Below are 20,007 nucleotides of genomic sequence, written 5' to 3'. Positions count from 1 at the left end.
CCGACTCACTGTCTGGCTGTGTATTCTTCTTGCTTTTCCTACTGCACATTCTGTCTTAGTGATGGTTTATGGAGTTTAGTAGCTGCATCCAGACAGCTACATGCCAGTCACGTGTACCCTGATGACTCATTATGAGCCTTAGGATCCCATATAACTCACTAATGAGCACATTATAATGCTGGCCAGTTCTAATTAGATGATAATCATGTGCATTGCTTTATTTACAGTCTATCCATTTAAATTAATTGGGTATTTAACTGAACACAGTGTGAAAGAAATTGGAATTGGATTTCAGTTAATTTCACCTGCCATCTCTTATAGGCAGGTGAGATTGTTCATTTGACTTGGAAAGTTACAGCAATACAAATGGACATAATGCTTATTTTATAATGGTACACACGCATATGTAAATATATCTCAAAACATGTTTGGAAAGAGCAGCCAAATTTGCAATTTTTTATCTCCACTAATATCCTTATTGATCTGATTGCAGAGAGATTCTACATGCATAAGACATATTAATAAATCCAACTCATTAGCTGGAAATATAATGTGTGATCCTGAAACAGACTGATGAGAATATTCTGATATTTTCTTAGGATAGGAAACTTACCTTTAATGCATTAAAAAATATGTGGTGAACTATATCTAATTATGATCCTATGTATTTTCCTCTTTAAGAACATAACATCAAAATACTACTGGATTTACATTTTTAAATGAGTGTACGATTGCCAAAAATTGTATGCATGACTGCATTATTAAATTCAAAGTGTCTTTTTATTGAAATAATTTCCCAAGAGCACAGGTAGAATAGACCGAGAGTAACTACATGAAAAAGTGTTTCTAGACAAAAAGTTGGAGGTCAACTCTTCTATTTTTTTTTCTCAAATAGTAACATTTCTGGTTTATAGGCACCTGCTTCCATACAATTTTGAAAATCTTACACGGCAGAATTTCTTTAGGCATCTCTCATTCTTGAGAATAGCTTGCTGGGAATAAAATTCCAGAACAGAAATAATTTTCCCCTCAGAATTCTGAAGGCAAATTTTTATGTCTTCTGAATTTCAGTGTCACAGTCAAGAGGTCCTATGTCATTATGCTTCTTTATTACATGTTCCCCTTCTCTCGCAAGCTTTTAGTATCTTCTCCTTTGCCTCAGTTTTCCAAAATTGCATAATGGTGTGCCCAGGTAAGATCTTTATTTATTATATTTGACACTTTGTGAACGCTTTCAAGTTGGAAATTCATATCCTTCAACTATAGGACATATTCTTGGACTATTTAATCATGTTTCCCATCAGTTTTCTCTGAATTTTCTTTCCGGAACGGCTGTTAGCTAATTATTGCATCTCCTGAATTGTTCCTCTAAGTCTTTTTATACTTTTCAGGTCTTTTTGTCCTACCCTCAGAAAAATTTTCCCAACTTTATCTTCCAATCCTTGTATTTTTTTCTTCCATAAAGTTTTATTAACTGGGGTTATGGAAAAAGTTTGAACACAGCAGAACCCATCCTGAAAACATTAGAAATTACAGAAAGACTTGAGATCGTGTCAGTCACAACAGATTAAGCAAGTCTTTCCATCATCTGAGAAACAATAATATAAAATTTTAGAAACCAAATCTTCATGAGTGGTACGGGATACATGACAAAAATGAAGACATTGGCAGTCCCTGACATTGTAAAATAAACTTGCAACTTTATTTACTTCTGTATTTTTGAAGTTGTAATTCAAGTGTTTTCCCAAATCATTTCAAACCCTCTCCAGTCAAGCTCTTCCCTCTCATCAAAAACTTCCAAGTATCTTATTTAAAAAATAATTTAATCATCCATTCTATTCCAGGAAACTGGCATCCTCCCAGCACATAGCTTATGTTCTTCCTCTGAAACAAAAACTTAAAACAAATGGATGTTGGTCTTTTTTCTTTAGTATTACAGGATAAGCATGTGCTTCCTACAAAGCTTAATTCCTTCTCAAAGGCATCTTTATTCTGCAACTTATCACTGCCATTTGTCATAAGTAGAATGCTGCCCTCTACCCTCTCCCTTTCTGACTTCACAACCATCAGTTCTTCTGTTGTAACTAGTTAACCTGCTAAACCACCTGCGTGGTTATTCACCAGGAAACACTAGACCAGAGACAGACATAATATACCTTGATATAATAGCTCAGGCTTACTTTGTAGGCAGAATTTCATTTGTTGTCCATGGGAAGAAAAGACTTACACAAGGTAAAATCCACTGTTTTCACTTCATGCTGGGACTTGGGGAAACAAAGGACAGCAACCAATGTGGACAGGGGTGAAGAGGAGTACAAGGCCCAGGATAGAGCCCCCTGCTCCAGCCACACGGCAGAACCTAGTCCAGAAAATGAGGACTTTACCACCCACGTTCTACACCTTGAATCTATAAATCAACATTCCTGACTGGTAAACCCTTTTTAATACCTGTCTTTTTCTGCCCCTTTCAGTCTGAGAGTCCTCCTTTCTCTCCATCCTTAGAGATGGATGAATCTGCTTTCACATGCAAGAAAACTTTAATCCAAAAACAGCCGGTCTTCAGTCCTTCTGTTCTTCTCCATATGACCTTGGTCCAGCTCAGTAGATATTTGTCAAGTGTCTAGTCTAGATCAGGCTCTGTGTACCTCAAGCGTTCAAAATGCAAGGGATGGTTCTCTGCCCCTGGGGAACTCCAAGTCTTATTTTCTCCACATCACGACGTCTCGCTAATTCCCATGGAGTAACTGGGACTGGTGAAAGCACCGGATGATGGCTGCTTGACATTGAATTCTTACCGCCAATGACCCTGGTTTCTTTCATTTTCTATATACAGACATTTAAAATGAAATTATTATTGAAGGTAAACTAGCTCAGGTCCAATGTATGTCTGTAAAAGTAAAATATCATTATTTCTGCTTAAAGAAAAAAAAAAAAAACAGTCCGTGGCACTCCCTGTAATTGGTGTACCATCTGTGCATGAATCTCACAAGTCAGGTCAGCTGATGGGCGCTCCTGTGGTAACAAGTTTGTAATAGGCCCCTTTCTGAGCCATCAGTTCTTCATGGGTCCCCTTTTCAATCACTATCCCCTGTGACATGACAGCAATGATATCTGAGTTCCGGATGGTGGACAAACGATGGGCAATGACAATGCAGGTTCGACCTTCTCTGGCTTTGTCCAGGGCGACTTGCACTGTCTACAAAGAGAAGATGGAAAGTTGGTGCAAAGACATATGTTTGTTCCATAGTCCACTACTGTCTGAGTTCTGCTTCATACCACCTGAGTAACATCACTATATTCAGGGCTTGATATGAGAGAGAGGTTTAAAGAAATACTTGCTGAATGCAACGCATCAATGACTTAAATTGCAGTCCACAGGCTGAAAAATTTCACTGAACCTGTAAAGAACCAAACTATGAGACCATGAAGTAGTTTTACATTACTCAATGGTCTAGTTTACTATTAATAAAATAAAACCAGGGAAACAATGTAAGATAGCAGTTAGGTGGTCATTCCCTACCATTCTTCATTGAGGACAATTTAGCTGTCTCCAAAATGGAATCCTAATTTTTAAGGAGTTAATTATAAATGGTAAATTTCATAATTGTGTTTTGCCCAATTGCATCTACTTTTATGCAAAATGCATGTCAGAAACCACCTCTTACTTTGTTTGTATGCTTCCCATCTGCTCTGCCACAGAACTTTAGAACTGTAAAATATGAAATGCCTAACAGATGGCCAGGATTATTTTATTTTACTTAAGATAGCTAATCATTTGCCCTTGAAAAAAAAGTCACCTAACCTAAACAATTTAAAAACAATTCTTATTTTAAAGTTAAAATTTTTTTTTTATTCGAAGCAATCCTATTTTAAATCCTTTCTCTAAACTATTGTCTTTTGGTTCCGCAAAGGAGTAGCCATTTCTACGGTTAATGAATCAGAAAATTAACAATACTACCATTTTATAAAGACAAATATTACAGCAAGAGACTCATTCACAATGGTCTAAGGCTTAGAAAATCAATACCTACCTTTTCACTTTCTGTGTCTAAGGCAGAAGTGGCTTCATCTAGTAGCAAGATTTTCGGATCCCGTACGATGGCCCGAGCAATAGCAATGCGTTGTTTCTCTCCTCGAGAGAGTTGAGACCCCTGGGACCCAACATTAGTTTCATATTTCTGGAAAACATATGGTAAATTTGAGAACCAGAAGCATGCTCCTGTGCTTTACGGAGCCCCCATCAATGACTCCTCAGGATTGAAACAATTTGTTGTTTTATGAAATTGTGAATCATTTTTATAAAGGACTTCAAATCCATCTAGGATCTAAAAAAAAAATATGGCATTTGTGACCTTTCATGCTGGAAAACAAGGGGACTTTGTATGCTTTTCTATGTATTTATTTTTTAATCTCTTTCTCCTTAGTATGAGATCCTCCCTGATGTAAGATTCCCTGATTTCCAATCTCCTGTCTGGAAGATCTTTCCAAGACAGAATCGTCCTAGAATGTCAGGACCTTTGGGAGATCTTCTCGTCCATTCCCTTGTTGAGGTGGCATTGTTCTGGAATGCAAGCCTTGCTTTGAATTTTACTCTTGCTGTATACTAGCTCTGTGATCATAAACAAATTATTTACATTTCTGTGAGCTGCAAACTCACCTGAAAATGCAGATATTAATAACCTATTCACATATTTGTCACTTTTATGAAATTATGAAACAGCATCCCTCGCTGAATGCTTGTGTAAAAAAAGTTACATTCACAGAATATTTCCTGTGTATCAGGTATGGTGCTAACTACTCTAGCCAGATTATTATTTAATGTTCACAGAAATCATTTTCTCCCTATTACCTATTTTTCAGTTTCTTTTTTGAAAATTTTTCAGTTTCCATGTTTTCATTTTTTTTTTGTGATCAAACACCAAGAAATACCATTGGTGGATGGAAAAATTTAGGGTCAATGTTACACTGCATTCAGACTTGGCTCTGGAAAGTAAGACTTACTCCAAACCAAGTGCAACTTACTCTACATGTATAATAGTTGCTGCCAAGAAATGGAATGACAATGACAGTAACAACAGAAGCAGCTTTCTTTGTGTGGCTATTTTGTATACTCTTTCATTCTAAGTTACCTTTTACCTTTTTGTAGATGACTGAGTCTCAGAAAAGAAAAGTAGTTATCCCACAGTTACAGAAGTAACTTTACACTAGAAAGTGACCTCACTTGGATTCAAATCAATGTCTGCTCCAAATCTCAGGATTTTTTTTTTTTTTTTCAATTATGCTAAGCTGATACACAGGGCTTTCCTAGTGGTTCAGACTATAAAGAATCTGCCTGCAATGCAGGAGATCTGGGTTCAATCCCTGGGTCAGAAAGATCCCTTGGAGAAGGGAACAGCCACCCACTCCAGTATTCTTGCCCGAAGAATTCCATGAACAGAGCCTGGAAGTCTACAGTCCATGGAGTCGCAAAGAGCTGGACACAAACAAGTGACTAAGCACACACATGCAAGCTGATGCTCAATGTGGTATTACTTTTTGTACAACGAGTTCTATAACATACCTTGCGTTGGATAATATAATACTGTTCAAAACTAATGATCAGGGACTTTCCTGGCAATTCAGTGGTTAAGACTTCACTTTCCAATAAAGGGATTGTGGGTTCGGTCAAGGTCAAAAAACCAGAACACTAACAACAGAAGCAATATTGTAACAAATTCAATAAAGACTTTAAAAATGGTCCACATCCAAAAAAATTGCATAAAGCCCTAAAGATTATGTTGATGGAGGACATTTATTTTGCTTAAAAGGCTGAGACAATCCCAGGGCACTGGGGAATAAGTTGCACTGCCTTTGACCTTCTCCTTGAGCCACAGTCATAATGACTTTCTGGTCGTTCTACCTGTCTCCCTCCCTGTCTCCCATCAGGAATGACTCTGACTGTGTACCTACCTCTGGGAGGGACATGACAAAGTCATGCAGCTGAGCCTGCTTCGCAGCTTCTATAACCTTTTCCATAGGGATTTCTTTGGTGTTGTCTCCATACTTGATGTTGTCCATTATGCTACAGGCAAACAACACTGGTTCCTGGGAAACGATTCCAATGTTTGAGCGGAGGAATTGGATGTTTACATTTTTGCTGTCATGCCCATCTATCATCTGCCAACAGAGGTGACAACCAGGGCACTGAATTTTAGAATTTCAGCAGTGAGGAAAGTTCATATCCTAGAGTTAGTGTTATGCAAGATGCGTGCTTTGCTTAAGAGACAACAAGCTCAGGATTCTTGGAAATAAATTATGCTGCCTTTGACCTCTGGAGATGGTGTCTGCCAGAAGCGGTGTCAAAGCTGTGATCAGACATGGTTTTGTTTGTTTGTTTCCCAAACTCTAGCTCTACAGGTGGTATCAAACAAGAAAGGCACTCAAGACATTATCTAGTTTAAAAAACAAAAACTTCCCTTATCATCCTCTCCAAGTACACATAATTGCTCAACTTTGAGACTCCATGGGTTATGAAATGGGGTTTCCTATGTAAAGCTACTGGACAATATAAGAATCAAACCCGTTGATTTCAATGATACTAACCTCTGAATGATTGAAGATAATGAATCCCAATAAGAAAGGTGTATATTTATTCACTTGGTCAACCAACAGACATATACAGAATAACCTGCCACAAAGGCACCATGCTAGGCAGTCTTTGGTATGCTATAGAAAAAAAAAATTCTATTTTCTAGGAACTCATGATCTATTTTTATGATTGCATAGCATCATGGACTCAATGGACATGAACTTGGGCAAACTTCAGGAGATAATGAGGGGCAGGGGGGCCTGGTGAGCTGCAGTTCATGTGGTTGCAAAGAGTAGGACACAACTTAGTGACTGAACAACAACAACACGATTTATTTAGGCAGTTGAGTACAGGAATGCAAATATCTACCATTTGAGCTCTTTCACTTAAAAGACCTAGAACAGTAAAAGGACAGTATGTCTAACATACTACTATAAAGTATTTCGCCCCATGATTTCAGAAAAAGACTATGTTAAGTGGTATGGATAGACTACATTTTAGATAATTTTTTGACAGCATAAAACACAAACACTACTAGAAAAACTATATGGCATTCCTCAACAATTAGCCCTTGCTCCTCTTCCTTCATGCATTTTCCATAGTACTTATACACTGCTGCTGCTGCTGCTAAGTCGCTTCAGTCGTGTCCGACTCTGTGCGACCCCATAGACAGCAGCCCACCAGGCTCCCCCGTCCCTGGGATTCTCCAGGCAAGAACACTGGAGTGGGTTGCCATTTCCTCCTCCAATGCATGAAAGTGAAAAGTGAAAGTGAAGTTGTTCAGTCGTGTCCGACTCTTCTCGACCCCACAGACTGCAGCCCACCAGGCTCCTCTGTCCATGGGATTTTCCAGGCAAGAGTACTGGAGTGGGTTGCCATTGCCTTCTCTGACTTATACACTGCAAAGCACTAATACTTAATTAAGTACTGGAACTGTTTGCTAATTGTTGTCTATGTGCAAGTATTGTAAGCTCCCAGAAGACAGAAGACATGCTTCATGCTCCTTAGAATTTCCCACAGGAACTAATCTGGGCACATTACAGGCACCCAATTAAACACTAAAAACATTGAATGCCTGCATTTGTTAGCTTCCTTAAGAGCAAAGAGGATTTTTAAAAATTCATTAAAGGTGGTATTTTTCTAAATGAAAAATGTCTGTAATAACATTTTACAATGATATAATAAAATACATTGTGTTTATGAAATGCAAGGAAACATATTGATTTTTTCCATAGGCATTGCTTTTTGCCTGTGACCAGAACATTCACTGAGTACATTCAGAGAAATATGTTTAATATGCATGTTAATGTTAAAGAAGTTGAACATGAAGAATTCAAATTCCTGTATGTCATGTAGTTAGTTCACAGTCTACACAGGTGATAGTCATGAAAGATCTGACGTTTGGTTAAACTGGATCCTCTCCTTTGCAGAGATCAGACCCCCCAGTGCCATGTACTTCTAGAGCCATCAATCACCAAATAATTTCAAACAAATAAAATCCCTATACCTAAAATTAATAAGTGATTATAATCTTCAGATAATCAACTCTTACTCCTTATTTTCATAATTTCCTGGATTTTACCACTATCGGTTTGCTTGTTTCCCTGTTTTGCTTTATGCAAAGGAAACTTTAGTTACCTCTTTCAAATTTCCCTCAGCATTTCTCCTCATCATGTTATCTATCCTCAATTGCAATGACAATTACGTTATTCAGGGATATCAGAAAGTCCTTTTTCAAAATATGTGGATTCAATCAGACCCACACCTCTGAATCATTTCTTAGAAAAATGCTTACAGATGCACTCCAACAAAATAAGAGGGGAAACTAAAGAAAGAGGAAAATACATGAATTAGGAAATAATGGACCGAATCCAAAAGCTACTGCAGGAAACTCATAGACTGACAATTGCTTAACAGATATAGGATGCAATTAGTCCAGGCTGTGGCAGAAATAAAGGAAAGAAGCAGGCTCCTCAGAATAAGTATCGATATAGAACATGGGAAGAACCTAAAGATTTTATAAAGGCAGAGAATACAAGAAAAAAAGAAAGTCTTTCAGAAAAGCAAGAAAGGAAACTGTGATGCTAATGTACCTCACTCCTTAACTGTGAGATGAACAATATTTCCATAGCCATAATAAAAGTTAATAGATTTTCAACTTTTAGAATCAGCCTAGAGAAAAAGCATGGAAGACAGTAAATAGTATAAACAAAATGCAAGCATTTTATATTCTTGATAAAGTAAAAGTGTAGCTATTAGGGATTGAGAGGCAAAAAAAAAAAAAAAAAAGGGAGGGGGAGGAAAAAGTGAAAATAGAGGTAGAATTGCTAATCTCATCTTAGAAAATGAGGATTCAAGAGATGTTATCTGCAGGTGATGGAAAAGAAACAGAGCTGTATTGATTAAATTTCCAAAAAGAGAAGCTTTTAAAAGTAATATAACCATATTGGGAGGAGGTGGGTCAAAGGAGGGGAGAGGAGGAGGGGAATCTAAATTTCCATCTCTTGCGAATAAATCAACAGAGGGTCTAAATTTGTTAAGTAATGAAATAGTAACATGAGCATATTACTTAGGGACACTGAGGTAATTGTTGGGAGATCTAAAAACATCAAGTGATTAAAAATAGTTGCCTTTGAACAGAAAAAGGGGGGTGGGGTAGAAATGGTGGAATAAAAGGTTGATTTTGTTTTGTTTTGCTTTAACAAATATTTCTTATTTTACTTTGTACTCCTCTGCATATATTATTTGGAAAGATAGAAAGGAAAAAGAAAAGAGAAATAAATTCTGTGGAAAATAAGCAACAAAGCAAGCCACCAATTTTTCAAATATCTTTACCAAAGATGTAAGGCACATGACTTACATTATTATTTAGACTTTAGCTTCTTGAACCAGGATTGTCTCTGATTTTTTATATTAAATTCCCTTTCTGGGGAGGGAGGAGGGAGGAGGGTTCAGGATGGGGAACACATGTATACCTGTGGCGGATTCATTTTGATATTTGGCAAAACTAATACAATTATGTAAAGTTTAAAAATAAAATCAATCAATGCAAAAAAAAAATAAATAAAAAAAAAAGAAAAAGAAAAAAGAAAAATTCCCTTTCTTACTCATTTATCATTGTGTTTCTCATCACCCCCACTTTTTCTGTTCCCACTCATTAGTCTCCTGATTAGTCTGCACTTTCTGCCCCATTTACAGGTAAGTGAATGCTTCTATTAAGTACACTCATCTCCAGCTTTGCAGTTTTCTTTGCCTATCTGGTCAGGAGACCATCTGGAACTGGGAAGAATGAATCTAACATTAGAAATTGTGAGGTAGAATCCGGTCAAGCAGCAAATGACTGGACCTAGAGAATAGAGCCCAAGGCAAGCGCTGCAGAATGAGAATGGTAAGGCACAACCTTGAAGACCCCCTTTAAGAAGTTGGAGATCCTCTGCAGAAAGCTGAATTCTCAAAGGCATTTGCATTGCTTACCACCTTCCCTTGGTCAGGATCATAGAAACGTTCCAACAGCTGAATGCTGGTGCTTTTACCACATCCACTGCTCCCAACAAATGCCAGGGTTTTCCCTGGACCAACAGACACTGAAAGACCATTCAGAACTTGTACATCAGGGCGGGAAGGATATGTAAATTTACAGTCAACAAAGTCAATCTGTCCCCGGAAGTTGTCCTGTGGATGGAGAGATTAGAATTATATATTCTCCTACTAGAATCTAGACTGTTGAGAATGCACCTGAGTTTTAAATCCTTGCTTAAGATACCTTCAACACCAAGCTGCCAAAATGTAAAGTATAAAGACAGCAACTTAATGAAACAGCATTCTATTCCCTATTTTAACAGATGTAGAATAAACGGAGGGTGGGGCATTGAGTTTAAAGATATTTGATTCCTGTTATAACCTAAGGGGACTTCTTTTCAGTCATTCTGCATGGAAGAGAAGAGATGATTATATCACAGAAGCCAGTAACTATGCAAACTCCTACAGTTCTGTTCCCCCAAAGATTTAAAATAATAACTTTACACTTGAAATGACCTCCACAGAAAGTTACTTGAACCCTGAATTGCAAAGGTGAAAACCTTCAGTTGTACTATCTGACATGTGAACTCTAGAAATGGATAGACATTTAATAAACCACACAGAGACTTGCCTTTTACTGAGCTGGAGGAGAAATGGGGCGTTTGACCAATTTTAAGATTTCTGACTTTAGTTAACTTTACCCGAGTTTAGGTTGTTTTGCTCTCTTGAACATACTGGGATATTAAAAATCAAGCAAGGAAGATTTAAAAAGACACCTGTAGGGACTATCAATTAGAAAAAGTGATGTTTCATTGAGATCAAATTGATTTTCTGAGAGTCCACATGAAGGCATGTGGAACTAAGGCAAACATGAAATAAGTCAGTATTACTGGACAGGAGAAACTGGTTTTTCTACATTCCATAGCAGAACATCAGTAAAATCACGGTGATTGAGCAAGTCTCAAAGACTTATAGCTTCATTCATTCTGGAACTAAGTGTGTTTTATAGTAACTGTGTATTATAAAACAAGTATTCACTGAATAGAATTGCCTTATTCAAATGCCAGCTTCATGAATAATTTTAATGCTAATGTACATCATTCTTTTACATTGATAAATCTACTATCTGCTCATTCTGAGTGCACATGAATGCACCCATATACTGCAGAATTTCAAAACTAAGTGGTCTTAAATAACCAGCCCCAATGGCTGTCCAGCAGACACACCCTGCACTCCTTACCCCACCTCCAGTACTTACCCATCTTTCACCTGCACTGCTGTACACATTGATTGCGGGTCGTCGGTCCAGCAGTTGGAAAAAGCGTGCAGCTGAGATTTTAGCTTTGGCATAACTTGGTGTGTAAGAGGAGGCTCTCCCAAGAGCTGTCGCACTCAGTACAACTGAAGATATCACCCTGCAATCAGACAGACACCCAGCTAAAAAGGGGGCAGTGTGGTTGGTGTGGTGGCCTAAGAGGCCAGAGTTTGGGGGGTCTAGCCTTGGCAATGGCACCCCACTCCAGTACTCTTGCCTGGAAAATCCCATGGACGGAGGGCCTGGTGGGCTGTAGTCCATGGGGTCGCTAAGAGTCAGACAGGACTGAGCGACTTCACTTTCACTTTTCACTTTCATGCATTGGTAAAGGAAATGGCAACCCACTCCAGTGTTCTTGCCTGGAGAATCCCAGGGACAGGGGAGCCTCGTGGGCTCCCGTCTATGGGGTCGCACAGAGTCAGACATGACTGAAGCGACTTAGCAGCAGCAGCCTCAGCCTTGGAAAGGACAGAACAGCCTTGAACAGGTCTCTTTAGACTTATCTGGGAATGGGAAAATGGGGAGATGAATGGTGTTTAAGTTGTGTTCTAACAAGAAAGCATGAGGGGAGGATTGCACAAGGGGCTTCAAATCTCCAAACCCAGCTTCAAGTAGAGCAGCCTTTAAAAAAAAAGTTGTTTGAGAAAAAGACTTCTTGGGGGAAAAAAGAGAGTAGTTGAAAGATCACCAGATTGCCTTGGACTTTTTTATTGGGGGTGGTGAAAAAGTTCATTGGAACATTTTCAAAGTTGTTATGGAAAAACCCAAATGAACCTTTTGGTCAATCCAATCCAATGTTAACATTCTATGAATCTATACATCAGTGTGTGAAAGACAATGATTGGTGATATAAGCATCAATTCTGTACCAAGCAGGCATGTAACTCATGCTTCAGAGAAGCATGAGAAAGACGTGATTGCCTGAATCCTTCTACTCATCCCAGCTTATGCACATTGCGTGTGCTTGTGCTCAGTTGCTTAGTCGCTCAGTTGCGTCCGACTCTTTGTATGTTTTACTGCTCAGTTTATAAGCAGAAACAGTTTTAGGGCAGACCTGCAAACCCAAACATCTCCAGGATCCCAGTCCAAAGCTTAAAGCAATGACAAGCACCTGGAATAAAACAGGAAGTGATAGGAGGTCATCTTTCAGTTTTTAAAGAGAAGCCAGAAATTGGGAGTTTTTTTATAGTCTCTGATTTTTACATGTTGGCAAATAATTCTTCAAAAATCTTATCTAAACTAAATAAGTCAACAGTTTGTGGTTTCCAATTTGGGGTTAGTAGCTCTAAATGTTGGAAAAGGCAATGGCACCCCACTCCAGTACTCGTGCCTGGAAAATCTCAAGAACGGAGGAGCCTGGAAGGCTGCAGTCTATGGGGTCGCTGAGGGTTGGACACGACTGAGTGACTTCACTTTCACTTTTCACTTTCATGCATTGGAGACGGAAATGGCAACCCACTCCAGTGTTCTTGCCTGGAGAATCCCAGCGATGGGGGAGCCTGGTGGACTGCTGTCTATGGGGTCGCACAGAGTTGGACACGACTGAAGCGACTTAGCAGCAGCAGCTCTAAATATGCAAAAATTTAGAAAAGAGAACTTTCTGGTGGGTGGAGGGTGTAGTGGAGCAGGAGAAAATTTTTCTTTTATTTCTAGGAGAAGATAGAAGGCAGGAAGACAGAACTGGTTCATGACTTGAGAACAGACTTTTACTAGGGCTGATTTTCCTAATGTCCTCCAGGGTTTTCTCAGACCATCTCCCCCCTCATCCTTCCAAGGTCCCCCACCCCATCACACCACACTCATATACATGTACACCCAGTTCCTTGGTACCCTGACACCCTCAGGCTCTGGAAATGTGAGAAACTGGACTCAAAGCTAATCTTAGAAGAGTAGACTCCAGCTATAAGAAAGGAACATGATTCCCCTGACTGGGTCTTTGCTATCTCCACCTAGGAAGAGTCAGCTGGAGACTTGCCTTCTTAGCGAGAAGTAGAGTTCAAATAAAGTAGATCTATGAACCATCTTATTTTAGGCTTCTAGGTTTTCTCAGCATTAACCAGTATGGTAGACTGTGAAAATGCTTAATTAATCTTATTACTCTATACACATCCCTTTGCAATATGACTTTTTACTCCTCTGATATTGGGACTTCTAGTAAGAAATATATATTTGGTCTTCTGTCAGTTTCTGGCTTGGAGCTCCTAAACCTGTGGAATTTCCCAAATTTTGAGGGATCAATGTGTCTTTTGTTATGTTAAGGAACTGTCTTTTCTAAAAACTCTGGATAACCTAAGGATGAGCTTCCCAGGAGGCACAGGGGAAAAGAATCCACCTGCCAATGCAGGAGATGCAAAAGACATGAGCAAGAGATTTAGGTTCGATCTCTGGGTTGGGAAAATCCCCTGGAGTAGGAAATGGCAATACATTCCAGTATTCTTTCCAGGAAAATTCCATGGACAGAGGCATGTGACAGGATACAGCCCACAGTGTCCCAAAGAGTCAGACACGACTGAGCGACTCAGCACATACACACAACCTAAGGATGGGGCCTGGTTGCCAGGAGAGTCAACCATGTGATTAGAGAGATGGAACTTCAGTCCCTTCTCAGACCTCAGGGAAGGGAAGAGGCTGGATATTGACTTTGATTGATGGTCAACGATTTAATTAATCAGTTCTAACAAGATGGAGCCTCCATAAAAAACCCCAAAGACAGAGTTCATAGAGCCTCTGGTTTGGAGAAGATGTGGAGGTTTGGGGAGAGTGGCATTCCTGGAGAGAGTATGAAAGCTCCAAGCCCTTCCCACACAGCACACCTGCTGGGTCTCTTCCAGCTGGCTGTTTCTGAGCTCTGCTGTGTGTGCTCAGTCATGTAGGACTCTTTGTGGCCCTGTGAACTGCAGCCTGCCAGGCTCCTCTGTCCATGGAGTTTTCCAGGCAAAAGTACTGGAGTTGCGGCCATTTCCTACTCCAGGGGATCTTCCCACCTGGGTATTGAACCCACATCTCTTGCATCTTCCTGCATCGGCAGGCAGATTCTTTATAACTACGCCGCCTGGGAAGCCCAGTGAACTGGTAATCTGGAAGTAAAATGTTCCTCTGAGTTCTATGAAACACTCTAGCATATAAATCAAAGCTGAAGAGGATGTCATTGGAACCTTGGGTCTCTAGCTGGTTGGTGAGAAGCACGGGGGATTACCTAGACTTGCCTTGGTAGGGAGGATTGAGGGAGAGGCGATCCTATAGGACCGAGTCCTTAACCTGTGAGAGGATCCAGTGCTCCCTCCAGGTAAACAGTGTCAGTATGAACTGAACTGTGGGACATCCACCCAGTGTCAGTGCTGTGTGACAGCAGTGTGGGCAGGAAGGAGAAACATTTATCAGACCCTCTCATCAAAAGATGGGTTACATTCCTCTTTCCTTTGAATCTGGGCTTTGTCATATAGAACGCTCTTTGGCTAAAGAGATATTAGAAAATGTGATGCATGCAGAGACGTGGCAAGCACGTGCACATTGGGGCTGGCAATCCTCTGTCTTCCAAGAGCACAAAGCGAAGAAAATAGGCTGCTAACAGCCCACATGGACACAAGGCCACTCAGAAGCCTAACTGAATCAGTCCAGAACTATCTACCACCCTGAAAACCCACAGAATCTTTAAGAAATAATAAATCTCAGCTGTTTAAGACACCAAGTTTGGGATGGTTTAAATGGCAGCCACTAACAAATCAGACCAGACTATTCCTCCCTCGAATGTTGATCTTTTATGATTTTAGCCAGACATTCCTCACCTGAACACATAGCTGAAATGGAGCCCTTCATTGGGAATTAAGTAACCTCCATATCTGTAGGAAGCAGAATTAGCAACAAACACGATGCACTGGGAAAAACCAAAGCAGAGTCCGTAAATATTCGCTTTTCGGAGGGCTGTCTTGTACGGCTTCTCCAGTTCTGCCTCAAATGCTTCTATAAACTGCCTCTCCTTTCCAATCCCAGCCACAGTACGGATATTACTGAGGGCTTCATTTGTAATCTGAAGAAGGAAAAAGAGCTTTAGAAATAAAAGAGCAGAGGTAACTACTTTCACGACATCTTCAGTGGTTACATGGATTAGATCCAGTGCAAATGGCAGAAGGCGATACACATCACATCTTCTGGGAACAAAAAGAAGTTGCTGGAAATCAACTTGACTAGTCCCTGAGACATCCTATCAGTTCAAGTTCTACTCACTATTAACGAGGGTCTGTCTAGTTAAGGCTATGGCTTTTCCAGTAGTCATGTATGAATGTGAGAGTTGGACTATAAAGAAAGCTGAGCATCGAAGAATTGATGCTTTTGAACTGTGGTGTTGGAGAAGACTCTTGAGAGTCCCTTGGACTGCAAAGAGATCCAACCAGTCCATCCTAAAGCAGATCAGTCTTGGGTGTTCATTGGAAGGACTGATGTTGAAGCTGAAACTCCAATACTTTGGCCACCTGATGCGAAGTGCTGACTCATCTGAAAAGACCCTGACGCTGGGAAAGATTGAGGGCAGGAGGAGAAGGGGACAACAGACGATGAGATAGTTGGATGGCATCACCGACTCAATGGACATGGGTTTGGGTGGACTCCGGGAATTGGTGATGGACAGGGAGGCCCGGCGTCCTGTGGTTCATGGGGTCGCAAAGAGTCGGACATGACTGAGTGACTGAACTGAACTGAACTGAACATGGCTTCATTGCCTCTAATTGTTGAGGAAGAGAGGAGAGGGAGAAAAATGGTACAGAAGGCTCTCTTTATGAATTCATTTGAAATGTCCAAAATGGTTTCTTTAGGTGTGTCTGAAACAGAAGATTGTTTCCATAATATAAATTTAAAATATTAGATTCTATTTCTTAAAAATTATTCTGACAACATATTACATAAGAAAAATTAAGTATAAAGCTTAGTTTTTAGTCTATACTATGAATTTGTATTTGTTTCAATCCCTACTCTAGGGTAAATAATTACTATTTCTGAATTAGGGTCCTATCCTAAAAAAGGTAGAAAAGTGGGCTATTTTCTACCATTGGCATACAAAATTCTTCTGGCTTCTGCCTACTTGGGCTATGTTAACTTTTCCTCTTCAAAGAGACAAACCTTAGTTGATAGTAAATTTATTAAAAGGGGAGGGTGTATATATGTGTGTGTGGATGATTTCTTGTCCCTGATAAATGTCTATGCCATCATCTCTTCACTTATCTCTGATAACCAGATTTAATTAGTACAGTCTTAAAAGTGCATAGCTGCAGCCTAAGTGTATTCAGGATCTAAGCTGTATGTATCTCATGGTTCTCTTTGGGAAAGATACTTGCCACAAGTCTAGCAGACACTGAAGTGTGAAAGTTAAAAGTGTGTGCCAAAAAGATGGTAATTCCTTTCTATGTTGGTAGTATGACCTGGAGAAACCATTAAGCTAAAAGAAAAAGAAGAACAGACAATAAAGGTAACTATCCACTCCTGCAAAGGAGGATGCCAAATTGGGATGTGGGAAAAGATAACTGTCTGGGAGTAAACTGAACATGTAACCTCTGTGTTTGCCCCACTATTTCTCCACATCTGCTCAATCTCATAGCATCAGAGGCATATATGGAAAAGGCTAATGGGAAGTTTCTAACCATGAGTGATTGCAGGCTAACAGCTTCCTTAGGCCTATTTGCACTACTCCTTCTTAGCAGTTTGACAGCCACTCAGCCATAAGCAGCTTGAACAGTGAATGTGGGAGATTACCTGTCCCGCTACTTCCAGAGACTCCTTGTCATGAGTGGCAAATCCCATCAACATTCTGGTCTGTATGGCTCCCGATAAAGCCAAGAAAGGGAAGAAGCACACTATAACCAGGCTTAGCTTCCAGCTAAACAAGAAGGCAATGATCATAGCCACAGCAATGTTAGTGAAGGCATTGACCATCATCCCGATCTGAGAGCCAGTAGCCTGCAAACCAAAAGCAATCAAACAATCTCAGATATGCAGTGTCTGACTAAACATTATGAGAAGGTTGTTTTCTAACAAAAAGATAGATTGTTTAAATTATTATGATAAAATTGTAATATATAATATATATAAAACATAATGTTTATCATTTTAGCCATTCCTAAAAGTATAAACCAGTGGTATTAAATACCTTCACAATGTCATGTAACCATCACCATATCTATTCCCAAAGTTTTTTCATCATCCCTAACAAAAACTCAATACCCAATCAATATTAACACCCCTTCCTCCCTCTCTCCAGCTCCTGTTAACCTCTATTCTATTTTCTGTCTCTGTGACTTTGTCAGTTCTAGGCACCACATACAAGTGAAACCATACAACATTTATCCCTCTATGCCTAGCTGATTTTACTAAGCGTAATATTTTCAAGGTTCATCCATGTTAGAGCAGGTATCAGAATTTTATTTATTTTAAAGCTGAACAATATTCCTTAGTGAGTATATACCATATTTTGTTTATTCATTGCTGTTGATAAACACTTGAGTAGCTTTCAGCTTTTGACCATAATGAATAATGGTGACATAAACATGGGTGCACAAGGATTTGTTTGTGTCCCTGCTTTCAATTCTTTCGGGTATATATACTTAGGAACGAAATCACTGATCATAGAGTAGTAGTTCTATGTTTAAAAAAGGGAGAATCTTCTACATAATGAGACCCCCGTAGAGCATTTGAACGCTGGATTAATAAAAGTATTACCTCTTATTCACAGCTTCTTGGGAGCTCATCTATTGACTAATCTCATTTCATGGGTATCAGAGCTAGAGCAGTCAGTGAGAGATTAATTCTAGTGATAATGAATAACCTATAAAACTCCTTGAAGATGGAAGGTTGTAAAAATAGTAGAAATGAGCTTATGGCTTATTTATTTAGTCTAAGGTCAAGAATAAGGTGAACTAGATACCAGAAAAGTCAGATGATAAGAGTAAAATTGGTATAAACTCTTTAAGCAGCAAGATAATGCATATTAAAACCTTTCAAAATGATGATACATTTTGATCCAATGATTATATTTTAAGAACTAAAAAAATAATCAAGAATATGCCAAGCCTGATGTAAAATGATATACATTACTTACAAGGAGGAGACCTAAATGGGAAATTCTTTAAGAAATTGTGATATATAAAAATAATGAATTATGTAGTTATTAAAAATTTATCATAGAAGAATATATAAGGGCAAAAATATGCTCACATCAGGTTGCTTGACAGAAAAAAAGAAAGATTACAAAATAATATGCAGAGTGTAACCCAAAGACTGTGAGAAACACATTTCCACAGAAAAAACCTATGTAAACACGTGTTAGTCACTCAGTCATGTCCAACTGTTTGCAATCCCATGGCCTGTAGCCTGTCAGTCTCCTCTGTCCGTGGAATTTCCCAAGCAAGGATACTGCAGTGGGTAGCCATTCCCTTCTCCAGGGAATCTTTCTGACCCAGGAACCAAACCTGGGTCTCCTGCATTCCAGGCAGATTCTTTATCGTCTGAGCCACTAGGGAAGCCCCAGAGAAAAAGCCTAGAATGATCAACATGAAAAAATTTACAGGGACTTTCCTCTCAGTAAAAGGATTCTATGCTCCTTTGAAAATCTCCATGTCATTGTCCATATTGTTGGTTGAACTGGTAGGAGTTGAGATATACATACAGTAAGGCATCGGCAATCCAGCAAGTTTTTTCTTCCAGGAAGAGCCTCACAGACAAACCATGACTTTTTCCCTCTTTGCCTTTTTATAATGGAAAGCGAGTAGAGGTGTTGGGAGGCAAGCTCTCATCACTTTAATCCAAATGCTTGATTTTATAAAGGTATAGACTCACCTTTACATGTGGGTAAGTCTCCTGAACAAGGCAACAAGAAACCACAGCTTAGTCTCCATTATTCAGATACACAGGCTTTGGAATGTGTCAAGATTATAGACAGCGATCATTTCCATCTTTCCCTTGATTTCCTGGGCTGCTCAGAACAACTTCTCTTTTCCTAAAACTAATTTATAACCCCGAGTACGTGTGGAAGAGGCTTTTATCCATACGCCCTCTTGGGGGCGCTATTAAGTCCCATGGAATCGGAGCCTCTGGGCCTAAAAATAATCTGAGAAAGGAGACCTGGAAAAGTTCTCAATTACTAAACTTGCAGGAAATCCGAAACCCTGACAGATTTTGATTCATGCTGTAACACTGATTCTCGGCACTGCCGAGGAGATGGTTTGTTCTCACTGCTGTTTGTCAGCTTTGGAAACGAGAGAAAATGTGGCTCTGGGGTACCCTAGTCCCACGAGTTCCCATTTCATAGGAAATACCTACGTAATTCTAAAAGAACCTCTTGATGAAAGTGAAAGAGGAGGGGAAAAGCTGGCTTAAAACTCAACATTCAAAAAACTAAAATCATGGCATCCAGTCCCATCATTTCTTGGCAAATAGATAGGGAAATGTTGGAAACAGTGACAGACTTTATTTTCTTGGGCTCCAAAATCACTGTAGATGGTGACTACAGCCATGAAATTAAAAGATGCTTGCTCCTTGGAAGAAAAGCTATGACAAATCTTGACAGTGTATTAAAAAAACAGAGACATTACTTTGCCAGCAAAGGTTCATATAGTCAGAGC

At 39.4% G+C, this 20,007-nt stretch overlaps 1 protein-coding gene across 6 annotated transcripts in view; it reads right to left on the bottom strand.

Annotated features, from left to right (window-relative positions):
• Nucleotides 1-758: 758 nt before the first annotated feature.
• The window catches only part of ABCB11 (ATP binding cassette subfamily B member 11), a 100,349-nt gene continuing 81,100 nt past the window's right edge, over nucleotides 759-20,007 (bottom strand). For 5 of the 6 annotated variants that reach the window (XM_070803738.1, XM_070803747.1, XM_070803742.1 and 2 more), the window contains 7 exons: nucleotides 17,144-17,347; nucleotides 15,187-15,428; nucleotides 11,346-11,502; nucleotides 10,043-10,240; nucleotides 5,950-6,156; nucleotides 4,032-4,178; nucleotides 759-3,196 (listed from right to left, as the gene is read on the bottom strand). In XM_070803738.1, coding sequence (XP_070659839.1) covers nucleotides 2,996-3,196; nucleotides 4,032-4,178; nucleotides 5,950-6,156; nucleotides 10,043-10,240; nucleotides 11,346-11,502; nucleotides 15,187-15,428; nucleotides 17,144-17,347 — 1,356 coding nt within the window. In that variant the 3' untranslated portion in view covers nucleotides 759-2,995. Of the gene's footprint in view, nucleotides 3,197-4,031; nucleotides 4,179-5,949; nucleotides 6,157-10,042; nucleotides 10,241-11,345; nucleotides 11,503-15,186; nucleotides 15,429-17,143; nucleotides 17,348-17,421; nucleotides 19,244-20,007 lie in introns of those variants that run through there. The other variant, XM_070803759.1, reaches the window with a different exon arrangement.

The sequence above is a fragment of the Bos indicus genome, chromosome 2 (genome assembly GCF_029378745.1).
Source record: "Bos indicus isolate NIAB-ARS_2022 breed Sahiwal x Tharparkar chromosome 2, NIAB-ARS_B.indTharparkar_mat_pri_1.0, whole genome shotgun sequence".
NCBI lineage: Eukaryota > Metazoa > Chordata > Mammalia > Artiodactyla > Bovidae > Bos > Bos indicus.
This window is presented reverse-complemented; position numbering and strand designations above follow the sequence as displayed.